The following is a 22,849-nucleotide window of genomic DNA, read 5'->3' on the forward strand; positions in this document are numbered from 1 at the left end:
GATGAGCCATTTGTGAGTTCTCAAGTATTCAGCCAGAATAGTAAGTGGCAACTTGTTCAATATTTAAAACTGTATTACTGGAAGGGTTTGATAGAGTTATAAAAACAGGGAGTAGATAACAGATTCAACTCGATAAAGGAAGAAGCCCAAGCCAGAGTGGGGAGGTAATTTTAAGAACTCTATTCCTGATAGGATCACCAGACCAGGGAAGGTTTTAAAAGTGCGCAGTATTACCTGATAAGGAGGACCATTTCAGTTTAATGCACGAAATGGCTATTGTAAAACCATTTCTTCCTTTCTTAAAGACAGGAAACTAAAAAAAAAAGCAACACACAAAATGAGCTGCAGCTTCAGAAAGCTATTAAATATAGATCCTTGGCTATGGTGGCTTTCCATCCTATTTCCTTAATTATATTCACAATCAAGAATTTCAGTTCCCTTTCAGCCCTAAGCCAGCCCACATTTTGTACTGGACAGCTTTTTAAAAAAGAAGACCCTAACGGGAAAGGATTCTCTTCCATATGTTAATCAAAGAACTTTGCCATAATATGATCTAAGCACAGGAAGCTGGCTATGCTATAGCTTTTAAGGTACTTTCTTTTATCTTTATCAAAAGGCAGGCAGTAAATGACTAATATCCATAGTCCATGAAAATAATAAATGCTTAGGTATTGTTTGGCAAGAGGCAAGCAATGAGCAAAGAGTTAATAGGCCTCCACAAAATGCAGTCCAAAAAGATTTGCCTTTTAGTGCCAATATAACCTTGCTCACAGAAACTAGTAAAGGCAGTTAACTAGCATTACTGTATATAATGAGAAAAGAGCAGCATTCCTTATGTATCTAAGGGAATACTGATGTTTAAATCTGTCATCTAAAAGCTAGGACTCTTTTTGCTTTCTGCTTATATATATATGCACAAAAAAGAGTTATTTTAAGGTGCTCCAGTTTAAACACATGTGCAGCCCAGGGATGGGGTTGAGGGTTAAAATTCTGCACATCTGGGTTTATGGGCTATCTACCTAACAAGATAAATTCCCCCAAAACCTTAGGGGTTTATTTGGATCCAGGGTTTCTTTGTGCCTGAAATCTTCCCTGGCTATTTGGAGGCCCCTATTCCAACACCACTAGTATATCTGTGTATGTTTGTGGGGTCACTATTTTATTGCATGGAGGTAGGGCTGGCATACTGAGAGTGGCAACCAGTAAGAAGGTGGGGGGACAGTGTGGAGGTGTGGTGGTACAGCAAGCATGATGACATCATTTCCAGGTCCAACCCAGGAGTGACAATGGGCAGCTCAAGGAATTGCTAGAAATTCTATGGTCTTACCATAGAGTTTCTGGTGATTCCTAGAGTTACTGCCATGGCTTCTGGATTGTACTCAGAAGTCACATCATGACGCTTGCAATGTCAGTGATGTTTAAAAAAAAATTAAATTAATTTTTTTTAATTCATCCCTTGCCACCATCCCAAGCAGTGATGGGCAATAGGAAATGGGGCAGGGAATCCTCCCCCCAACTAGGGGCCTAGTAGCACTACATGAAGCGTACTGAGGCCTTTGTCCAACTCTGAAGATGCCTGTAGATGTTGGAGGTGGGGAGGGATGCTGCAGGCAGCTTCCAGAACCAGCTGAAGATTTCCGTACATTCTCCTGAAAATCTACTGTGGCATCCTAATGAAAAGGAATATAGTGGCATCTAGATCACTGTTTGGAGAACAGAGCATTCAGAACTGGATTTATGAACAAGTTAAGTAAACTACAGTTTAGGGCCTCAGATTATGATGGGACTCTAAATCCATTTTTTAAAACTAAAAAGTACTAAATTACCCTCCTTTTTTGGTGATGCTGTAGAGCCTCTTAAACTTGACATTGTTTGACTTGCTATTCTGGCCCTGAGAGCAGCCAACAGAGTGCTCAGGATGGACCCCAGCATCAGGTGGCCGCATTTGTAGCTGGCCCAATTTAAAAAGGTATTTCATACGGACAATTCTGCCCCTCATAATCTTCATTATTCTTTTCATATTTTGTGCACCTGTATTTTGAGGTAAGGAGGGCCAGCTCTTTGGGGAAGCTCTTTGCCTCAACCTAGAAAATTGTACAAAGGAACAGAATATTTATGGGCATGTTCCAGCATTCCCGGCTGTTCAGTGTGCAATGCTATGCACAGGTTTGCATAGGATGGTTTGCTTATTGTAAGGCATGCATCCGCTTATGGCTGGATGCGGTCTCTTGCTCCTAATACAAAATCTGGACTTTGCATACCCAGTACATCGGATCCACTAAGTGACTCTACACAATTTTTATATCTTCTGGATCCTGGATTGGGCTGCAATTTACAAATTAACTATTTTCAAAGTATGCCGTCATGGACCCCCCCCCTTGCATAGGTGTAAGTGTGCTTAAAGGTTTACCTGCAGGAAGAGTTGTGCGTAAGAATATGTGAAACAAGCACATGTGCCCCCTGCTATCATTAGGCACGTACTATTCTGAAAACGAAATTCAGCTGTAAGTTTAATTGCCAACATGCAGGTAGGTCTCATTGCAGACACTAATGTTTTCGGCACTAGAGTTTCCCTTTCTGTGTTTAATTGTTTAATCCCACATTTGGATTAGGTATGTAAATCTACATTATTATTGATTAGCTGTCGCGGCACTTGGTACTTTAGGCTGAAATGCTGCGGATGTCTCTCTACCAGTTACAATGCAAGCTCTCAGCAAAGTCTAATGGTTGCGGGAGAAGATCCCCAGACTGCCCTTTCCTGAAGAGAAAGAGGTCCTTTCAGTTGCAAATAGGATGGCGAGAGTCTGTCTTTATCGGGGTGGCCTTGAACTGCAGACACAATCGCAGCGCTCGTGGTGCTCCAGCTGAATATCTATCAGCGCCATGTTGTTCTTGGTTCTGCCCCTTCTTCTGATATGACCCGCTTCAGGGATGAACCTCAGCACCTGGGAAGAGAAAGGAATGGTTAAGTCCAAAACCTGTCAGGACGAGGGGTCTTCCGCAGAGGTTATCTGCCCCAAGTTCAATGCTTTTGGGAAGTGGCTTTTCCGTTCTGCTTCTTCACAGGCGTTGTAGATTTGCGTACCACCAGGGGTTTCTCCAGTTTGTCTCCAGTCTTTCTCAAGCCTGCTTTGCTCTGAAATTTTGGGAAAGATTGCAGTAAAGGCTGGATGGCTGCTGTGTGGGTGGGGAAACTCAGATTTTCTGGTCCACGTGGCAGCCATTTTCTCTGATCCTGTCCCCACAGTAGCCAGTTCCTCCCCCCGTCACAATACCGTTATATTGACCTATTACTATAATGATAGGTGTCGCAGGTTCTCTGAATTCCCAGCTTTCATTTTTTTAAAAAGTAAGTTTCTAGTGCCTTCCCTTGCAGAGATAAAAGGGAAAAGGTGCGTCTTCACAAAGGAAGAGGATAGAGACTTCCTGTGATGGCCCCTTCCACTCACACATAGTGCCTGCCACCCTCACCAATCTCTCTTACTCAGGTTCATGGTTATCAGTAGGGCAGGACATCACCAGCTAGCTTTCTTTTCTCTTTTAAAATACACAGAAAGAGGCATGAACATTTCACATCTCAGGTCCCCCCTCTCACTCCCACAGATAGGATAGCCCAGCCCCCTTTAACAACAAGCCCTCACTCACACAGAGTTATTGGGGTTGGGGCTCAAATACTGTTTTAATCACTTGATGCCGCCATTTATTCCTATCCTATAATATACGTATACATTGAGATTATTAAATTGTGTGTATGTGTGTGCTTCTTTCCCATAGACCACAGGGTTAAACCAAACCAAGAAGTTAACTTTTATTTACGGTATGAACATAACACTGAGGAAACTAAGAAGAAGAAATTGGTTTTATGCCCCACCCTTCACTCAAAGAGTGGTTTACAATCTCATTTCCCTTCCCCTCCCCACACCAGAGGTAGGTGGGGCTGAGAGAGCTCTGAGAGAACTGCTCGAGAGAACAATTCTGAAAGAACTGTGACTGACCCAAGGTCACCCAGCTGGCTGCATGTGGAGGAGTGGGGAATCAAACCCGCTTCTTCCAGATTAGAGTCCGTACTCTTAACCACTATAGCAAACTGACTCTCTATATAGGTATAAGTAATAACATTTCGCTTCCACTGAACTTCTGAAGTTGTATTCCTGCATCTGGGATACTTTCATTATAAATTGACTATTTTCAGCCTGCTCTCGGCAGCTTTTCTGCACTGTTCCACTCAGTCAGAAATCCTCCTTTATTCCCCCTCAAATCCCAAGTGGCCAACTTCTCTGCTGCAAATGCCTGTCATTCTCAATGGCTGTTTTTCAAGTCTCCCTCTCTCAGCATTCTGTCAGCTTTCATTTGGTTGCTCTTAGAGAGAGGCAGGACCTAGCCTGTCCGTCACACCTACCTTTTTTAAAGAATGAAAACTGGGATTTCAGAGAACCTGACCCAGTGAATCCTCTCTCAAAGGCTAAAATAGCCCTGGAAAGGGCCCTGTTCCCACCCCTTGTCTTTTACTGTCAAAAACTGAGCCTAGAATGTGGTGGTTGCCTAGCAACTGCCACAGAGGACTTTTGTTTTTAAAAGCTACAGGCACTCCTTTTATCATTTTCAGTTTTATTAACCTCTCCCCATGTATTTTTTTTTAGATTTCACATTTTTCTGCAACCTTAAGGAGTTTTTCAGGTTTGTAGCAAAATCTGTCTTGCCCGGTTACAGCTCCAGTCACTGGATTTAATTATCCAAATATTTGGCTGACTTGGCTATTAAAATATAAGATAAGCTAAGTCTTAGCTCAAGTTGAGCAGGGAGATTGTTCCCAAGTATTCCTGGAAAAGCAGGCTTTGAGGAGGGGTTCTGAGGAAATAGAAGTGGTACCGCAAAGGAAATGATTAAAAAAAAGTGATGGGTGTTTCCGTTTCAAAAAACAACAGACTCCAGTGGGATAAGAGCAAAAATACCATCTGTACTTAAGCCAACAGCATGATAGTTAGGGAGTTCATCTTCTTTCTATTTTTTTTTAACCACAAGCACTGTATATGCACTTTTCTGATAGCAGAGAAATGAGTTGCCAGACACTTGCTCATCCAAGACTGCAAAGCAATTTGAGCAATTGGATGGCTTTACTAACTGATCAAGAGACTGATGTTTCAAGTTTAGGTCCTAGTTTCCATCTAAGAGTTAGACTCAGTAGACCCGAGGGGGGGAAAGGTCATTTGCCATGCTCATGGTATTTTAAAGGAAGGCCAGTGTGTCTCAAATACAGCAGAAACTTACAGGAGAAGGATGTGCTGCTTGCCCAAAGTCTCAGTTCTACTGGATTCATCTGCAGTATGGAACTGAACCTATCTAATGCAAAGAGGCTCTTTGCCCAATAGGGAATGACATCAAGGCAGATGTAGGCAAACATTCGGAGAAAGATTTGGGATCATGCCCACGGGGCCAACACCAACATATCCACACTCCTGTCTGCACAGTACATGGGGACTTTACACGTATGAACTTAGCTGTTACTTTTTTCCAGGTTACATGTTGCATGGTGGGAAGAAGTACATGCACAGGCCCTTGTACAGAACTTGCAGAGATTGGAGGCAGGAGAGCAAAAGGGTTTTCCCTCCACCATGCTGTCCTCTACACATAGGTTTGCCAGGCCTCCTGGCCAGCGGTGGGGGGATGGGAGGGTAGGGTTGCCAGTGCTTAGTTCTTGTGGCCCTTTCTTATACACCCAGGGAAATGTTGATCACCACTTTAGGGTCAGGCAGTTTGGCTGGGCATCTTGGATGTTTTTTTGTCATCTTCTGGGCACAGAGTAATTTGTGTGTGTGGAGGGGGAGGTATTTGTGAATTTCCTGCATTGTGCAGGGGGTTGGACTACATGACCCTGGAGGTTCCTTCCAACTTTATGATTCTATGATTCATTTTTAATTCCAGATGAGGAAAAACAAAAATCTAGGAAGGTCTCTGGAGAAGTAGATTAGCTTTACATCTGTAGGACAATGACAAAGAAGAGAGACTACAGGACCAATCCTAATTTGGTATACTCAGAAGTAAGTCCCATAATATTCAGTGGGGTTGACCCCTAGAAAAGTATTCTTAGGATTGAAAGGGGAAAGAAAATCTATCTAGCACAGGGGTGTCAAACACGCGGCCTGAGGGCCGGTTCAGGCCCCCAGAGGACTTCTATCAGGCCTGCAGTGGAATTGGCTGTCTTCTGCTTCTTCTTCCAGTTCTTCTTCTGCTGCGTCATCGTAGGTTTGCAGTTTACAGATGCACACCTGAACAGCATACTCAAGACTGCAATAGCACAGACATTTTGATGCAATCATTCAGAGCAAGAGGTGGCAGTTATCAGACAAAACATTGCAAGAGTGCTAATATTTTAAGCATGTTTTTATTTTAAGTAAAAAAAACCCTTTGTGTTTGTGTCCTTTATAAAGTTTATATCTCCACTACCTGGCATTACATTTTATGACACACATGGCCCGGCCCAATAAGGTCTCATTTATGTCAGATCTGGTTCACATAACAAATGAGTTTCACACCCCTGATCTAGCATATTTTTATCATGTTCTCTCTCCAAGGAGCTCAGGGCAATGTACATGGTTCTCTCATCCTCCATTTTATACTCACAGTCATTTTGTGAGGTAAGTTAGGCTCTGAGAACATGTCTGGCCCACAGTCCCCTACTGCGCTTCGCAGTAACATGGGGGTTTGAATCCATGTCTCCCAAATACTAGCTCAACACTCTAACCACTACACTGCATTGCCAAACCAGAAAATGTTCCTCACATTTTCTCTTCAAGTGTGAAAGACTGAACCAATCATGTATACGGAGCCATGTTTTAAAAAAATGACATCGGAAATGCTACTGCTGAGCCAAATACTATGTTTATAGGAATATAAAAGATTACAATGGCCTTATAAAAGATCTCATAGAACTGACTAACTGACTATATAGAAATGGACAAATGTGCTGGTGTCCAAATTTCTGCCTCAAAGGTGTCTTGAAGGATAACAAGGAATGGCGCTTCAGTCTCACGTCCTCTCCGGTGATAAATGTTCACACCTTTTAATGCCACCAACATCACGCAAGCTGACCTTGTGAAGAATTCAGCTGAATATGGAATGATCCATACTTGCTAAAAATGCTCGAGAACAAAGTCTTTACAAAAATGACTGTATCAAGCAAAGATTTTTTTATTAATTACTTGCCTGTTAATCAATTGGTAACACTTAAACTTCTTCTGCTTGCAAAAAGCACCTTTGGTAACATGACACTGAGGGCCAAACAGTTTAAAAATGAGTCACAGATTCTTTTTTTCTCCAAGTGTGTTTGGGAATGAGTCCAATTTTCAGTCAACAAATTAAAAAAAAACTATACTGAGAATTGTTGTATACATGCTATAGTGACTCAGCTGTACAGGGACCTCAGTGCTAATTTTACTCAGGTGTTGCTTGTGCATATTTTCTTTCAACTCAAAACCTGGAGTGACTTCATGGCAATTAGCACAGACACAAGATAATGAGTTACACACACACAAATGCAATTATGTACAGGTAACTCGTTCTCTTTTATGTGTGTTAAGTGCCATCAAGTGGCTCCTGGCTTATGACGACCCTAGTCCTTTCTGCACTTGGATCTCATCCCTGGTTTTATCAGAGTTCAACTCGCGACACAATACCTCGCATTTATCCCTGGTTATAACAGCCTCTGTTTATCCCGGGACAAGTGTGGGGCGAAACTAGGGCGACCTCAACGTAAAGGGGAAACAAAAAATACCCCGAGATAATTACAGGGGTGAACTCGAGTGTAGTGTAGAATGTAAGTTCGGGGACAGGGTTGAACCAGGATTTAAGGTCTAGTGTGGAATCACCCCCTGTGACCTCCAAAACGTTCTATCATTAACAGCCTTGCTCAGGTCTTGCAAACTGAGGGCTGTAGTTTCCGTGAGTCAATCCATCTCACGGTCAGTCTTCTTCTTTTCCTGCTGCCTTCCATTTTTTCCTAACATTATTGTCTTTTCCAGTGACTCTTTGTCTTCTCATAAAATGACCAGAACCCACTTATTTGTCTTTTTGGCAGTCCATGGTGTCTGTAAAACTCTCCTCCAACACCACATTTCAAATGTGTCAACTTTCTTTCCGTCAGCTTTCTTCATTGTCCAAATTTCACACCCATAATTAGTAATGGAAAATCCTGTGGTATGAATTACCTTGATCTTGGTCATCAGCGACACATCCTTACACTTAAGGATCCCTTCAGGGCTACGCTTTCCAGTCTCAATCTCCTTCTGATTTCTTGGATGCAGTCTCCCTTAATGGTTGATGGTTGTGCCAAGGAATAGAAAATCTTTAAGTTGTGCAATTCCTCAGTAGTCATTACTGAGCCACAGCTACTGGGCTGCTAAACATAGTGTTTATGAGAACTGTGGACTCCTGAGGAGCTCCAGAATGAACAAGAACAATAAGAAAAGCTCTGTGGAATCAGACCAGTGGTCCATCTAGTTCAGCATCCTGTCTCACCAGTGGCCAACTGAATTAATATCATGGTGTCACCAATGCCCTTTGATTTCCCCTAATCTGTATGGTTGTTGTTTGTTTGAAGCCCCCGGAGGGGATTTTTTAAATTATTTTTATAAATCTACAATACTACAGAAAATAATAGGGATGGGGTACTACATATATTGGGAAAAAGGAAAGAAACCAACGAATACTTAAAAACCTAAGAGAGGAGATCCTCAAAAAAGCTTAGTTACAGTAAATCATAACTTGTTTAAGTCAATATGAATTGAGTCAAGTTTTTCACACCTTTTCACTTTTCTTTAACAAATTTAACTGCTTGGAAACCATACCCCCATCATCACATTTTTACATCATTTACTTCAAGGCACATTTCAGAGTCCTTCAGCCTCTATTTCTCTTTTCTTTGTCTCTTCCTCAGTTTATAGGGACTTTTTGGAGCAGCAGCACATTGCTTCGCCAGAGAGTCTTCTCCAGAAGATTCCGTTTCCAATTCGCCACTCAAGCTGTTGTCATCGTCTTTTCCTTCTTCCTCTCCCTTTCCCAGCTGAATCTTTAGGAATTCTTTGGCTTTAAACACAGAGTCAATTCTTTCCCGTAATCTGTATGGTAAAAACCATAGAGATTTGGGAATTTTTTAGAGCCTCATGCAACACTGTGATGTCACTTCTGGAGTTGAAACTGGATGTGACATCATGGTTTCAGTGATGCCAGTTCCCTTCCCATTTTGATCCTGCTGCTCCACCGAGTGGCAACGGGAACAGGGACCCTTAGAGTGGAGGCTGCCTACCATGGCAGGCAACCTGGCAGTCCTACTGGCAGCCAATGGGTCCCCCTGAAACTTGTCAGTTGCTCCCAGGGCCACTGCCTTAGCTACAGTCAGACACGGCCAGTGTTCCCTGTAAGCTGAGTGAGTGTGAGCTAGCTCACAGTTTTGTAGCCTCCGGCTCACACATTTTTGTCTTAGCTCAGGGAGGATGGCTCCAGAGAAAACTAATTTATGCAGTAGGCAAATCACTCACTCACAACTTCAGTGCCAGTAGCTCGCAAAGTATCATTTTTGCTCACAAGACATCACTTCTGGTTAAAAACCCAGAAGTGACACAGGGTAACTCTAGGAATTGCTGGAAATGCTGTGGTTTTACCATAGGCTGCTTTCACCCACATTGGATCAGATACTTTAAATGCATTTTCAATGTACTTTAGCAATCATTTGCAACTGGGTTTTCCTATTTCACATTGAAAGTGCATTATTCCGTCTGTGCAAAAGCAGCCACAACAGAGTTTCTGGTGATTCCTAGAGCGACCCTATGTCACTTCGAGCTTTTTATCAGAAATGACATAACACTGCAGCTGGTGGGCCTCCCCCCCATATTCTCACTCACAACCCACCCAGCGGTTGCCAGTTGGCACTGCCTGGCAACCTATTTCCAGCCCTAGGCCAGCTCCATGTAAGTAGAAAGCTAGCCCCTCAGGAAGGAGGCCCATCCTACATCTACCCTACTCCTTGTGGCATGAGGTGCACTGAGAAATGCCATCTTCTATGTGAATTCTCAGGTCATACAGTCCTTTGTGCTATGTGCCCTTGCTGAAGGATCAAGCTGGTTTTACATCAAGAACGGCAGAGGAATCTTTTTCATCTGCACCTGTGCCTTCTGCTGACAGCAATTTTTTTAAATGGCTTGATACATGTGGAACAAAGCCAGTGGTGAACAGCTAGCCCTAGACACAGAAAAATTAAAGAATCTTGCTCAGGAAGAGTACAGTGGGCCAATATCAATCTCAGCTTTGATGTACCCTATACAGATTTATCTTCACAGCACCTATTAATGCTAATGTCTAAATTTCTGTTCATTGTGTGGCTAATTCATCCCTAAGGGATACATTTACATTTACATTTACAAAAGCCAGGTCATTCATAGCTAAAGCTGGAACATTGTCCTTAATTAATTCCGGTACATGAGATAAAAGGAATGGGAAAGAATTAATAGCAATGAGGGAGACTTGGTGAGTGAATTTTTGTCATTCCCATGGAACACAAATCTTTGCAACTGGTGGCAGCCCAAGAGTCTAAAAATCTGTTATCCTGACATGACAGCAGTTGGGAACACCTTTAACACCCACCATAAATCCTCATAAACTGCATTAACATTTGGGTGCTATAGAAGGATTTCCCCTTCCCTACAAACCAAGGCAGAACATTTTTATTTGCTCATCTCCATGCAGTTATTTTATAATGCCGCTAGAAATTGCTCTCCCCCCACCAGTTAAATCAACTGGAATAGCAATAAGCTCCCTAATCTATAAATGTATTACTTATGAACATGCCTTTAAAAGCTTAAAATCTCACTGATCAGATATGTGGCCAGGAAGGGCAATAGAATCCAGGTCCCTGTTCTTCTCTGCAAGCAGCTGGGGGTATGAGAGAGATTTTTACCCTTCTTATGAAAAGAGTTTACATGTACAGAGACCAGGGCTATATAGAGGGAAGAGATAATCAAAGGAAATCTCTGTTCTAGAGATCCAATCTGAATTACCTCCTCCCACATGTGCACAAAGCTACTCTTGCCTTTAAGGAAAAAAGACCAGAAACCGTGATCACACAATATGTGTGGCAGGCCGACTCCAGATTTTGGGGGGCCTGGGGCACAGAATTCCTGGGGGCCCCTTCACACCCTCTCACCCATGTCTCTCACTACCTGTCTGTCATCCCTCCCTACCCAGCTCACAAGCCCTCCTGCTGCCCATGTTCACAGCCACCTGCACTGCCTACAGCCCTTTCCCTGATGTGCAGCTGGACACATGGGTGGCAAAGCACAGGGAAATGGTATGTTGTGGGGATCGGGCACAGTGGGTCCTGCCAGAAGCCCTGGCAGCTGTCCCACTTGAGGGTATGCTGATGCCGGCCCTGATATGTGGTTTGACCCTGAGCTGATGGTAGACAAGGGTACACATGCATAAATTAACTCCCTGGCCCTGGGGAGTCACTGAAAGGGACCTGGTATTGCATGTAACCCGTCTTGAGTTCTGCAAATGAAAGAAAAGTGAGAATGGAAATGCCCACCAATAAAATAGTACCTCGTGATACTTTTTCACTAGTTTTCCTGGTGTGCACGTGCAGGATTTCCAGTGTGTAAAACCACAGCCACAGTTTCCACCACAGCGCTGGACAAGAAGGCAGCGTGGAAAGAACACGGCGTTGGTCACCCTCAGCTCCTCCCTGATGTTGACAGAATAGTTCCTTGGCGTGCAACTGTAACGTTTCACATCATCATTTAGCCTGTCCAGGTCAACTAGAAGGTGGGGGGAGACAGAGGGAGGGAGAGAGAGATTATTTGAAGACGATGAAGAAGAGATTGGATTTATACCCCGCCCTTCACGTGGAGTTTCAGAGCAGTTTACAATCCCCTTCCTCTCCCCACAACAGACAGCCTGTGAGGTAGGTGGGGCTGAGAGAGCTCTGAAAGAACTGCCCTTGAGAGAACAGCTCTGAGACAACTTGTCATTGACCCAAGGTCACACAGCAGCTGCATGTGGAGAAGTGGGGAATCAAACCCAGTTCTCCCAGATTGGACTCTATGCTCCTAACCACTACACCAAACTGGCTCTCCAGTTGCATCTGTTAAAAGAGACAAACCGGGCAATATAATTCCCTCCAGGATGTCTATTTGCCAACGGATTCAGAAAAATGGAGACTTCCCCTCTTTACAACTACAAAGTTATTCTGAAAAAGAATGGGAGCAACTTCTAGTAAACTCTGGAGAGAGGAGGGTTGGGGGAAGTTGTACAGAGTCTCCACCCATCAGCGCATGACATATATAACATATACAGCACGTTTAACCAAAACAAAAGTGCAACATTTCCCCATAAATGTTTACCTATTTCCCCCTGAGAGCAAGTATCTCTACAAATAAGTATGTATTGCTCCAGATCTAACTACAAAATCAATGAGAGTTACTAGTGCACTCAAGCCTGAGTAGAGAACGTCACCCTAGTGTACACTGCAAAGGCTGAGGAGAATAGAAAAACTATCGATTTCTTTGTGGGCACAGATGCAATTTTGTTGGCTGTTGTCATTCTTCAGATCCACAGACTCTCTGGCATCACCCTTCAAGGTAATTCCACTTATAAAGAAGAGGAGTTTCCCAAAGTGTCTTAAAACGCTCGTGCTTTTGCAAAACTGTGCCTCTGAAAACATCTGTGGTTTCACTGGCTGAGGTCACACAACTTCTGCCCTCGTTTGTGGCCACTATTATTGTGTTCTGGCCATACCTGTGGCCACTAGACAGCACTGTATAACTACCCCAAATCAGTGGCTGGTAGCATCTTCAGTGGGTTAAGAGCCTGGAGAATCTAATTTGTTTTTGCACTGCTTTCCTCGTATCTACATAACATGGAGTGTAAAAACATTTTTGAAAGCATGATGAAATACAGACATCTTTAAAAAAATTAAAAACAACGACTGCAGTATGCACTGAAAAAACAAGCTGAACAACCTGACAATAATCTAGTATCTACAAGCCTGATGACATATTTGGGCCATAGCTTTTATGAAACTTAGAAAGGGAGGTCCACACCTGACCTTACGAGGTATAAGCAGCAGTAGGCAGTTCTGGCATGTGTGCCAAACAGTGGCCTGCTAGATCATTTAGCTCACACTCAGGGCCAGTTCTCAGCCCAAGCGATCCTTGAAGCCTTGGCGATACCACTGAGGCTAGTGGCATAAAGAGATGTTGGTGGGTATGCCTTATGCCAGATCCACACAGCCACCATCTGGGTCACAGTGCATCTGTCCAGGTACAGTCTTCCTTCCTTCCTTCCTTCCTTCCTTCCTTCCTTCCATGTTAGTTCGATGGAAGACAGGTCTATCAGTGGCTACTAGCCATGATGACTGAAGGGAACCTCGCCATTCAGAGACAGTAAATCTCTGAATAACAGTGCCATGGTGCAACATCAGGGGAAGGCCTTGGCCTCTGAGCTCTGTTGCTGAACCTCCAGAGGAACTGGTTAGCCAGTGTGTGAGACAGGATGCTGGACTAGATGGACCACTTGTCTGATCCAGCAGGGCTCTTCTTATGTCTTTATGACATTGCAGATTTCTTCTGGCACTTGAGTCAAAAACATTGCCAATCCCAGAGCTACAGTGAAGTTTTGCAGCTGAGAAAGGGCATCACAGCCAACACTATTATTGGTTTATCAAGGACTATTCCTTAGGTCTTGGGCCTGTTCAGATATGGATATAACCACTCCCAGGGCTATTTTTGGGCAGGAACGCACAGGAACGGAGTTCCGGCTGGCTCCCAAGTTGGCCACACCCAGCAGGCTCATTAGCATAATAGGCCACACCCAACAGCAGGAACTCATTAGGATTGGCTACATTAGGGGTGTGTGGCCTAACATGCAAAGGAGTTCCTGCTAAAAAAAAAGCCCTGGGTTTTGACAACAAACAAGGTAAACAGAATAAGAAGCAAAAGGTGGGTGTGGCTGGATGAGCACACTTCTGGTAACACAGGGGTGTGGCCTCATATGCTAATGAGCTGTGCTTTCAGGGGTGTGGCCTAATAGGCTAATGAGTTTCTGCTGTTGGGTGTGGCCAATTATGCTAATGAGTTCCTGCTGGGCTTTTTCTACAAAAAAAGCCCTGACCACTCCATTTATGACAGGCAGGCTACCGTATCCAAAACCTGGGTTCTCCTTCTATCATTGCCTCTGTCTTTTCTGGATTCAGCTCAGCCTGTTTAAGCTCATCCACTTGGTGTTTAACTTTGTCCACCTTTATTTCTCTTCCAGGAAACTCCTCCTATATCAGGCCAGAGACAGAGTTATGAGATCATCCTGATAGCCTTGTTTTCTCAGGGATCAGGAATACTTCAGTTAATCACATTAAATGTCTGACCAAACTGGCTCCACCAGCAAAAATTTGCATTTCCCCACAGCCCCGGTTGGCCACTAACTTTTAAGTGCAGCCATATTTTTTAAGCGAACAAGAGCCGAAGAGCCAGAAACATTGGCTCTACCCACTGACTTCCTCCCACAGAAGGAATCTTTAATCCTTGTTTTCTCACTGCGAACCACAACAGAGACTCTGTTGGAGTGCATCTTGTTCTTATTGGCTGCTCAGTTCCTATTTTCTGGTCTGGGTCTTGTAGGAAAGCAGACCATTGAAGTGCAAAAACAGGGAGAGATCTAATGGGAGCTTCCTCATTCCAAGCCTGGAGGCAGGAGTTACAAAGATCTAAGCTTCTGGCAGAAGAAAGAAGTGGAAGAACATAATGAGAGGGAGGGGAGACAGGAAGCTCTCCAAGGGCCAGATTCTGCATCCAGGTGGCTGGATGACCCTCCCTAACCCACAGTCTTGCTGTACCAGCAGAACTGCAACTCAATGTTGTCTGGAAAGATCCCACGCAAATTAACAATTAGACCAAACCTCAATAGTCGCTTCCCTGTGGAGCCATAATAATCTCCAGATTCTACAGATCCAGAATCTCTAGATTCTCCACAATCTATAGATCCCCCTTCCTTAAAACATGTCATTTCTTCAAGGGAGATGCAGAAGTGTGTCTGTGTCCATGTGGGGTGTCTACGTGTGCTTGTGGCTGAAGTACAGATGCAAGGTAAAGTTTCCCTGACACAAGAGATTGCTTTTTCAGAAGAAAGACTGAGAGAGCTGGGATTTTCTTTGCAATTGTCAATGTCCACAAGCGATGAGATGGCAAGTCATTTAAGCTGGCATGCCAATTACCTCAAAGAAAGAAGGGTCAAGCAGTCCAAGCAGAATGAAATTACTGCTGTCATAAATGGGTGCAGATCTCCTGAAATCAATGGAACCGAGCCAGTAATGAATCTGCCTTCATACATCTCCCCTGTCATTTCGAACCGGATTTATGCTACACTGTTGTCTCAGCGTGAGCCAACCGAAGGCTAAGCAGTGACATATCTCAAGAAGAGTCCTGCCATTTGTAATTCCACCAGCCTATGCTGCGGTGGTTCAAGTGGTTAAGACGCTGAACTGCAGGCTGTGGAAGGTCAGTAGTTCAGCAGTTCGAGACCCGGGTGCCGCATGACGGAGTGAGCTTCCATCTTTAGTTCCAGCTCCTGCCAACCTAGCAGTTTGAAAGCAAGACATTGCAAGTAGATAAATAGGTACCACTTCGGTGGGAAGGTAACAGCGTTCCGTGCGCCTTGGTGTTTAGTCATGCTGGCCACATGACCACGGAAATGTCTTTGGACAGCGCTGGCTCTTTGGCTTTGAAACGGAGATGAGCACCGCAACCCTAGAGTCGGATTCGACTGGCTTTCGAGCAAAGGAACCTTTACCTTTACTATGCAATTAGCAGGTCTGAGGCTGCCTGGTTCAGATAGAGACCATCCCAGAGGGGAGGGAGGGCTAAACCCCCTAATCTTTTTCTGATCTAAAACAACCTGTGGGGTGCTGTTCATGAAAGTAGAGAAGAGAAGAGATTGGATTTATATCCCACCCTTCACTCAGAGTCTCAGAGCGGCTTACAAACTCCTTTCCCTTCCCCTCCCCACAACAGACACCCTGTGAGGTAGGTGGGGCTGAGAGAGCTCTTGACAGAACTGCTCTTTCCAGAACAGCTCTGAGAAAACTATGGCTTGCCCAAGGTCATCCAGCAGCTGCAAGTAGAGGAGTAGGGATTAGAGTCCGCACACTTAACCACCACATCAAACTCTCAGTGTATCATCTAGTTAGTGCGGTGTAGTGGTTAAGAGTGTCAGATCAGTATCTGGGAGACCAAGGTTCAAATCCCTGTTCACTTCATGGAAACTCACTGGGTGACCTTGGGCCAGTCACCCTCTCTCAATCTAACCACCTCACAGGGTTGTGGAGAGGATAAAATGGAAGTGAGAATGATGTAGACCATTTTGGGTCCCCACTGGGGAGAATGGCAGGCCGTACGTGATTTCAATAAATAGGTCCTGAGAATGGATCCTAGAAAAGAACACTTCACTGAGTAGCAATCATAGGGGTAATGGAAAGGGAAGGCCGTCAGTTTTTCCTGTTGTGCGCATGCTACTCAATGGATTGTTGACTCTTCTTTTTAAGAAAGCATTCTTTCATTACTCCTTCTCAACATCCTGTTGTTTTTAACCATTCGTTTTAATTATTTTTGCCTGAGAGGGACTGCCACAATACAATATAATACAGCGCTATAAATGGATACGAAATTCCATTAAACCAACTCAAAATAAATTAACATTCAGCAAGAATGCTTTATAGCACTTCGATTTCTATAACAACAAATGAAGTCATAATTCTTTTTGTTATGAGTGAGTATGAGTGTGTGTGTGTGTCTGGAAGTCATGGTTGACTTCTGGTGACCTCTAGTGGGGCTCGGACGTTTCAGGGAGGTGGCTTGCTATTGCCTGCCTCTGCGTCCCAGCCCTGGTATTCCTCAGAGGTCTCCCTTCCAATTATTTGCAGGGTCAGCTCTGCTTAGCTTCCGAGATCTGATGAGATTGGGCTTGTCCGGGCTATCAGAACTCTGAGGTTACTCTGAGAATCAGGACTTCAAGGTTACTCTCACGAGGAATCTTCTTGTTTCTTTTACCAATGGGTACACTTGTCAGAAACTTCAATTCTCTGTTGTGGCTGGAGCCCTTAGGGAATAGCTACACTACAAATGTAAGCGGTTTAACAGTCAGCTCTACTTCTTAGGGAGTTCCTGTTCTACTGAAGTTGGGCTAGGGATCGCTGTCAGAGAATCCCTATTTCTCTTTGTTTATGCGATCTGAAGAGAAACCAGAGTATTCCTTATTTCTCTCAACAAACTGTACTTCCCAGCTTGCTTCTCTCAACAAACTGTACTTCCCAGCTTGCTTTGAGGGAAGCCATGTCAGTTATGCCAGTATAGAGCAATCTAAGCTCGTAATACAGAGATGCCTCATACTTTACACATGTTCTCTCTGCCCATTGACACTTCAGGCTGTACATATTTTATCTCTCTTCTCACAACGTGGCATGAGGGCTTCTAACATTTTGTGAGGCCATTGCCCCTCCCGGAACCTCCCAATGTTGCTGCTACTTGGAAAGAGCAGCCATCTGGCCACAGGTAGGGCTGCCACCCTCCAGTTGGCACCTGGAGATCTTCTGCTGTTACAATCGGTCTCTAGATGACCAAGATCAGTTCCCCTGGAGAAAATGGCTGCTTCAAAGGGTGCATTCTTTGGCATTGTACCCTGCTGAGGTCCCTCCCCTCCCCAGGCTTCTCCCCAAAATTCTCCAAGTATTTCCTAACCCGGAGCTGGCAACCCTAGCCATAGTTGAGCCTAACCTTTGGAACAAAGCCAACCTCCAGCAGACTAGTTTTCAGAAGGTCACAGCCTCAGAGGAGAGCAGCGGGGACAGCAACAGCCCAGGAAACTGGGGGACTGGGGTTAATTGCTAAGCTTGTATTCTGTGTAAGCTGCCCTGAAAACAAATTGCTGAATAATGCGGTACAAACATTTCAATAAAATAAAAGCAAAACTTGCATGGTCAAATCCCAGGGCGATTTCTCACTAGAGCTGCCTCGCAGCACAGCTGCCGTTTGCCCTGACACAAACATGTCAATTTCACACCCGAAGCTCCGGGGCTGCATTTTGACTCGAGGCTTTGCCCAATTTCCTTCGCAGTTTTGTGATCCTGGTTTCTGAGGATCATGAAACTGCGGAGGAAATCGGGCGAAGCCGCGGGTCAAATGCAGCCCCGTAGCCTCGGGTGTGAAATTGACATGTTTGTGTTGGAGCAAACGCTGCGAGGCAGCTCTAGTGAGAAATCACCCCCACTCTTTTTTTGTTTTGGAGCCATTGAGCAGTAGCTTCCTATGCTTGAAATGTCTTGACTGCCCAGCAGTTTGAAAAGAAGTGCTGTATCAGTGCTATGTCAAAGTCAGAAAAACCACCCCACCGCACCCCACTCCAGTGCTTTCCCATGCCTACCTTTTGACTTCCTTTCGTAGAAGTTCCTCCCTCTGTACTGGGCAGTGTCTGTGTACAGAGTCTCGAGATCTTCTTGCCAAGTGTCTGGATTAAAGTGCCTGAGCAGTTCTTCCACGGTGTCAAAGCCAGCAATGGTCTGATCCAGAGCTTCTGCAGTAAGAGTCGGGTCAGTCACTGATGGAGAGTGAAAGGATACCCCCTAAGACAGACACAGAGTACAGCGTATTTTGAAAAATGCATGTAGAAAATGACCAACATTCTAGAGAAACATTCCCCATAGCTCATTTACAGGATGTTTTTGTGGAAGGACAATGGTTCTGAGCTCTAAATGTCAACATTTTTTAAATTTTAATTTTATTTTACAGAATTTAAACTCTTTCTGCTCTCATTAGGGCCATCAAGGTGCCTAACAACAAAAAACATGCATAATGAAATCACATCTTAAAAACCATTAAAACCAACAAAAACACTTCATTAAAACAATTAAAACTAGAGCTAAAATACATGTACAAAAACATAAAAACAGCAATTAAAACACTGAGTAAGAAGGAGGGGTCACTGAGGGAACTTCAAATGAAACATCTTCGTCCGCTGGCAAAAGACAGCAACAGAAGGAGACAGATACGTCTCCTTGGGAATAGAGTTCTGGTGCCATGACTGAGAAGGCCCTGTCTCAGGTTGCCACCCACCTAATCTCAGAAGGTGGGGTCACCTGAAGCAGGGCCTCAAAAGTTGATTACAGTGGTCAGGTAGGTTCATAAAGGAGGAGGTGGTCCTTCAGGTATGCTGGTCAACACCAGCACCTTGAATTGTACATGGACACAGATTGGAAACCAATGTAGAGAGGCCAAGAATAGAGTGATATGGTCCCTGTGACCCGTTCCAGTCAACATCCTGGGTGGACCATTCTGCACCAACTCAAGTTTCTGAATACTTTTCAAGGGGAGCCCCATGTGCAGTGCATTGCAGCAATCTAATCTAGATGTAACCAATGAGTACACCACAGTGGCCAGAACTTTTCTGCCCAGGAAAGACCACAGCTGGCTAACCAGTCAAAGCTAATTAACATGCACTTCTGACCACTGGTGCCACCTGCTTATCAAGCAGGAGGCCCTGGGTCCAAGAGCACTCCCAGGCTCCAGACCTGTCCCTTCAAGGGGAGTGTAAAGCCACCCAAAACAAGTGAGACCTTAAATCTCAGGTCTGACCTTCCGCTCTCCAGTAGCACGTCCGTTTGTTTTAATTAAGCGTCAGTACATTTGCCTGCATCCACTCTAAAACTTCCTCTAGGGCTAGGCACTGGTTCAGAGTTTCTACAGCCTCCCTGGAAACAGTCTGAAGTGCAAAGGTTAAGCTGAGAGTCCTCTGCATATTGGTGACAACCCAACACAAATCTCCTGATAACCTCACCCAGTGGTTGAAGAATATAGGGGACAAGATGGATCCTTGTGGGACCCCAAAGGCCAAGAGGCTGAGTAGCAGTCTCCCAGCACCACTTTCTGAAAGGGGGTCCCTTTAAGTGCTTGCAGCTGGCCCACTTGGAATTCAGGCATGTGGCCCACAGCTGCCCCTCTCCCTCAAAAGAGAGGGAGAGGGGCGGCTGCGGGTGTTCAGGTTTGGGGGAAGGGCTTCCCCCACTGGTCACATGGCTGGCAGTGGGTTGAACACCCCCCCAAAATGGGTGAACCCCGCCGGACAAGAAGGTCTGGCAACTGTGCTGAGAGGTCCAGAAGAATCCCTCTGTCAGCCCAGGCTATCTACCAGGGTGACCAGTAAAGGTAAAGGTTTCCCTTGCTCAAAAGCCATTCGGATCCGACTCTAGGGGGCGGTGCTCATCTCCATTTCCAAGCTGAAGAGCCAGTGTTGTCTGAAGATTTCTCCGTGGTCATGTGGCCGGCATGACTAAACGCCGCAGTGCACGGAATGCTGTTACCCTCCCACCGTAGCGGTACCTATTTATCTACCTGCAATTTCTTGCTTTCGAACTGCTAGGTTGGCAGGAGCTGGGACCAGAGACGGGAGCTCACTCCGTCATGCGGCACTAGGGTCTCAAACTGCTGAACTACTGACCTTCTGGTCTGCAGTTCAGCATCTTAACCACTGAGCCACCGCAGCCCCCTACCAGGGTGACTAAGACTGTTTAAATCCCATAACCAGGAATAGATTGGAAAGGATCCAAACAATCTGCTTCACCCAGGAATGCTTGCAGTTGTCTAGCCACCACCCATTCAATCACCTTGATCAAGAATAGAACATTTACGACTGGCTGATAGTTACTGAGACCTCCTGGGCCCAAGGTAGTCTTCTTTATAAGTGGATGCAACACAGCATGTTTCAAGGCTGGGTTGACCTCCTCTTCACTCAAGGAGGCATTAACTGCCTCTCAGACCCTATCAGCCAGTCCCTGCCTGGTAGATATACGTAGCCAGGAAGGCAAGGGGCATACCAGAAGGTATAAGACTCAAGGCAGGTTACAGGACAATATACAACCAACTCTGGAATATAGAGACTCAGTTTTAATTTTGTACCTAACATTATTTTCTATATTTGTCTGACAGCCAGTCTGGTGTAGTGGTTAAGAGCGGTGGACTCTAATCTGGAGAAGCGGGTTTGATTCCCCACTCCTCCACATGCAGCTGCTGGGTGACCTTGGGTCAGTCACAAGTTCTCTCAGAGCTCTCTCAGCCCCACCTATCTCACAGGGTGTCTGTTGTGGGGAGAGCAAGGGAAGGAGATTGTAAACTGCTCTGAGACTCCAAGTGAAGAGTGGGGTATCAATCCAATCCAATCCTCCTCCTCCTTCTTGTCTCCCCCTTGTCCTTTTCTCTCTTCTGTTTTTGCAAGTCTCCCTTGCTGCCCAAGAGACCATCATGACACCAGAATGGACCATCATAAGTAAAGTCTTGGCTCAGTGTGGGTCCTAAGTAATAATGGGGCTCCAATCTACTCTGCTTGTGTGTACTATGGGAAAACTGAATAGTGAGCAGGTTGCACGGGAAGAAACTTTCATTTTTTAGGATTTCAGAGTGTTGCAATGTAGTTGATCCTGCCTATGTGCTTGCTGCTGTATCTCCCGCTCGACTGTTCATTTTTTAATCAACATATTGGCACATATCCAACCATCTGTGGACTTCATGGAGCAGGATTCGCACTTCCCCCTCCTGCTGCAGTCCACCAAATCCCCTGAAATTTCATTCCAAAGGATCAGCAGAACCTCAGGAACAGCAACGGGATAAAAGAGGGGGAATTCAGTGGGAGGGGAGAATTGGCAGGAATCACTGGCATGTGGGATACATGCCAGAAATACTAAAACACCACAATTTTCCGGTGCGCTCCACTGCACAGGAAACGATCGCTGACCTTTTAATCTCTCACCTTACAACAAAGGGAAGGAGAAACACGAAATAAAATTAAAATAGCATACGGAATTTTGAATCGAACCTTATTTCAACATTTAGTCTATCAATCAATTACTAGATCTACCCTCCCCCATTACTACTTCTTTCTGTATTTGTCCTTTCCGCTTTTCACTGGATGCCTGCTCTCACAGTCATCCACGTTGTCCAAAAAACTATTGTGATGCCACCCATCTCAAATGAGGTTACGAATTACTCGTAGCCCACTGTTGGAATCTCCATCCAGTTCTGCTTTGTATTAGCTTTTTTAAAATATAAAATCCTCAATTCTGAATAGGCAACTTTCCAGAATTAAGTTCTCATGCAGAAAAAGAAAGCTTGGCAGAGGTGAAAGCAAATCATAAGAAAACTGATGAAGCCTCAAGGTAACATGTCTAACAGAAACACCAGAACTTACTTCGTAAGTAAAACCCTAGCATATATCTGGCTGTTCTACCATATGATAGTAACTCAGTCACAGCACAGTCATAATGTCTCAGCACAGTCAAATGTCACATGGCGAGATCTTCTGACCATAAATACCCTAACATTTCCTTAAACACACAATCCTGCCTTGAACTGAGCCAGCCCACTGGTGTATCAGGACAGTGCTGCCTACTTTGACTGGCAGTGACTCTCCGGGGTCTCTGGTGCAGGTCGTTCACAACTTCTCCTACTTGATTCTTTCAACTGGAGATGACGGGGATTGCACTTGGGACGTTCTGCAGGCAAAGGAGGTGCTCTGCCACTGAATCACAGCCTGACCGACACGTACTTTTACTTTAATGGAAAAAAGGAACTGCTCCACAGCACTGGAGCAGGAGGAGTTAATCCATCCTTCCCTGCACTGTTTCTTAATCCAGGGTTGCCACCTCTTGGTTGGGGAATACCCGGAGATTTGGGGGGTGGAGCCTGGGGAGGGTGGAGCTTATGGAGGGGAGGGACTTCAGTGGGGTATGATGCCACAGAGTCCACCTTCCAAAGTGGCCATTTTCTCCAGG

General features: G+C 44.8%; 1 protein-coding gene across 3 annotated transcripts in view; it reads right to left on the minus strand.

The window, feature by feature from the left end:
• Positions 1–1,485: 1,485 nt before the first annotated feature.
• PDGFD (platelet derived growth factor D) overlaps positions 1,486–22,849 on the minus strand; it is a 223,542-nt gene continuing 202,178 nt past the window's right edge. For all 3 annotated transcript variants that reach the window (XM_015429664.1, XM_015429665.1, XM_015429663.1), the window contains 3 exons: positions 18,454–18,652; positions 11,590–11,804; positions 1,486–2,945 (listed from right to left, as the gene is read on the minus strand). In XM_015429664.1, coding sequence (XP_015285150.1) covers positions 2,811–2,945; positions 11,590–11,804; positions 18,454–18,652 — 549 coding nt within the window. In that variant the 3' untranslated portion in view covers positions 1,486–2,810. The remainder of the gene's footprint in view (positions 2,946–11,589; positions 11,805–18,453; positions 18,653–22,849) is intronic.

This window comes from Gekko japonicus, unplaced genomic scaffold (assembly GCF_001447785.1).
Source record: "Gekko japonicus isolate JY-2015 unplaced genomic scaffold, Gekko_japonicus_V1.1 scaffold651, whole genome shotgun sequence".
Lineage (NCBI taxonomy): Eukaryota > Metazoa > Chordata > Lepidosauria > Squamata > Gekkonidae > Gekko > Gekko japonicus.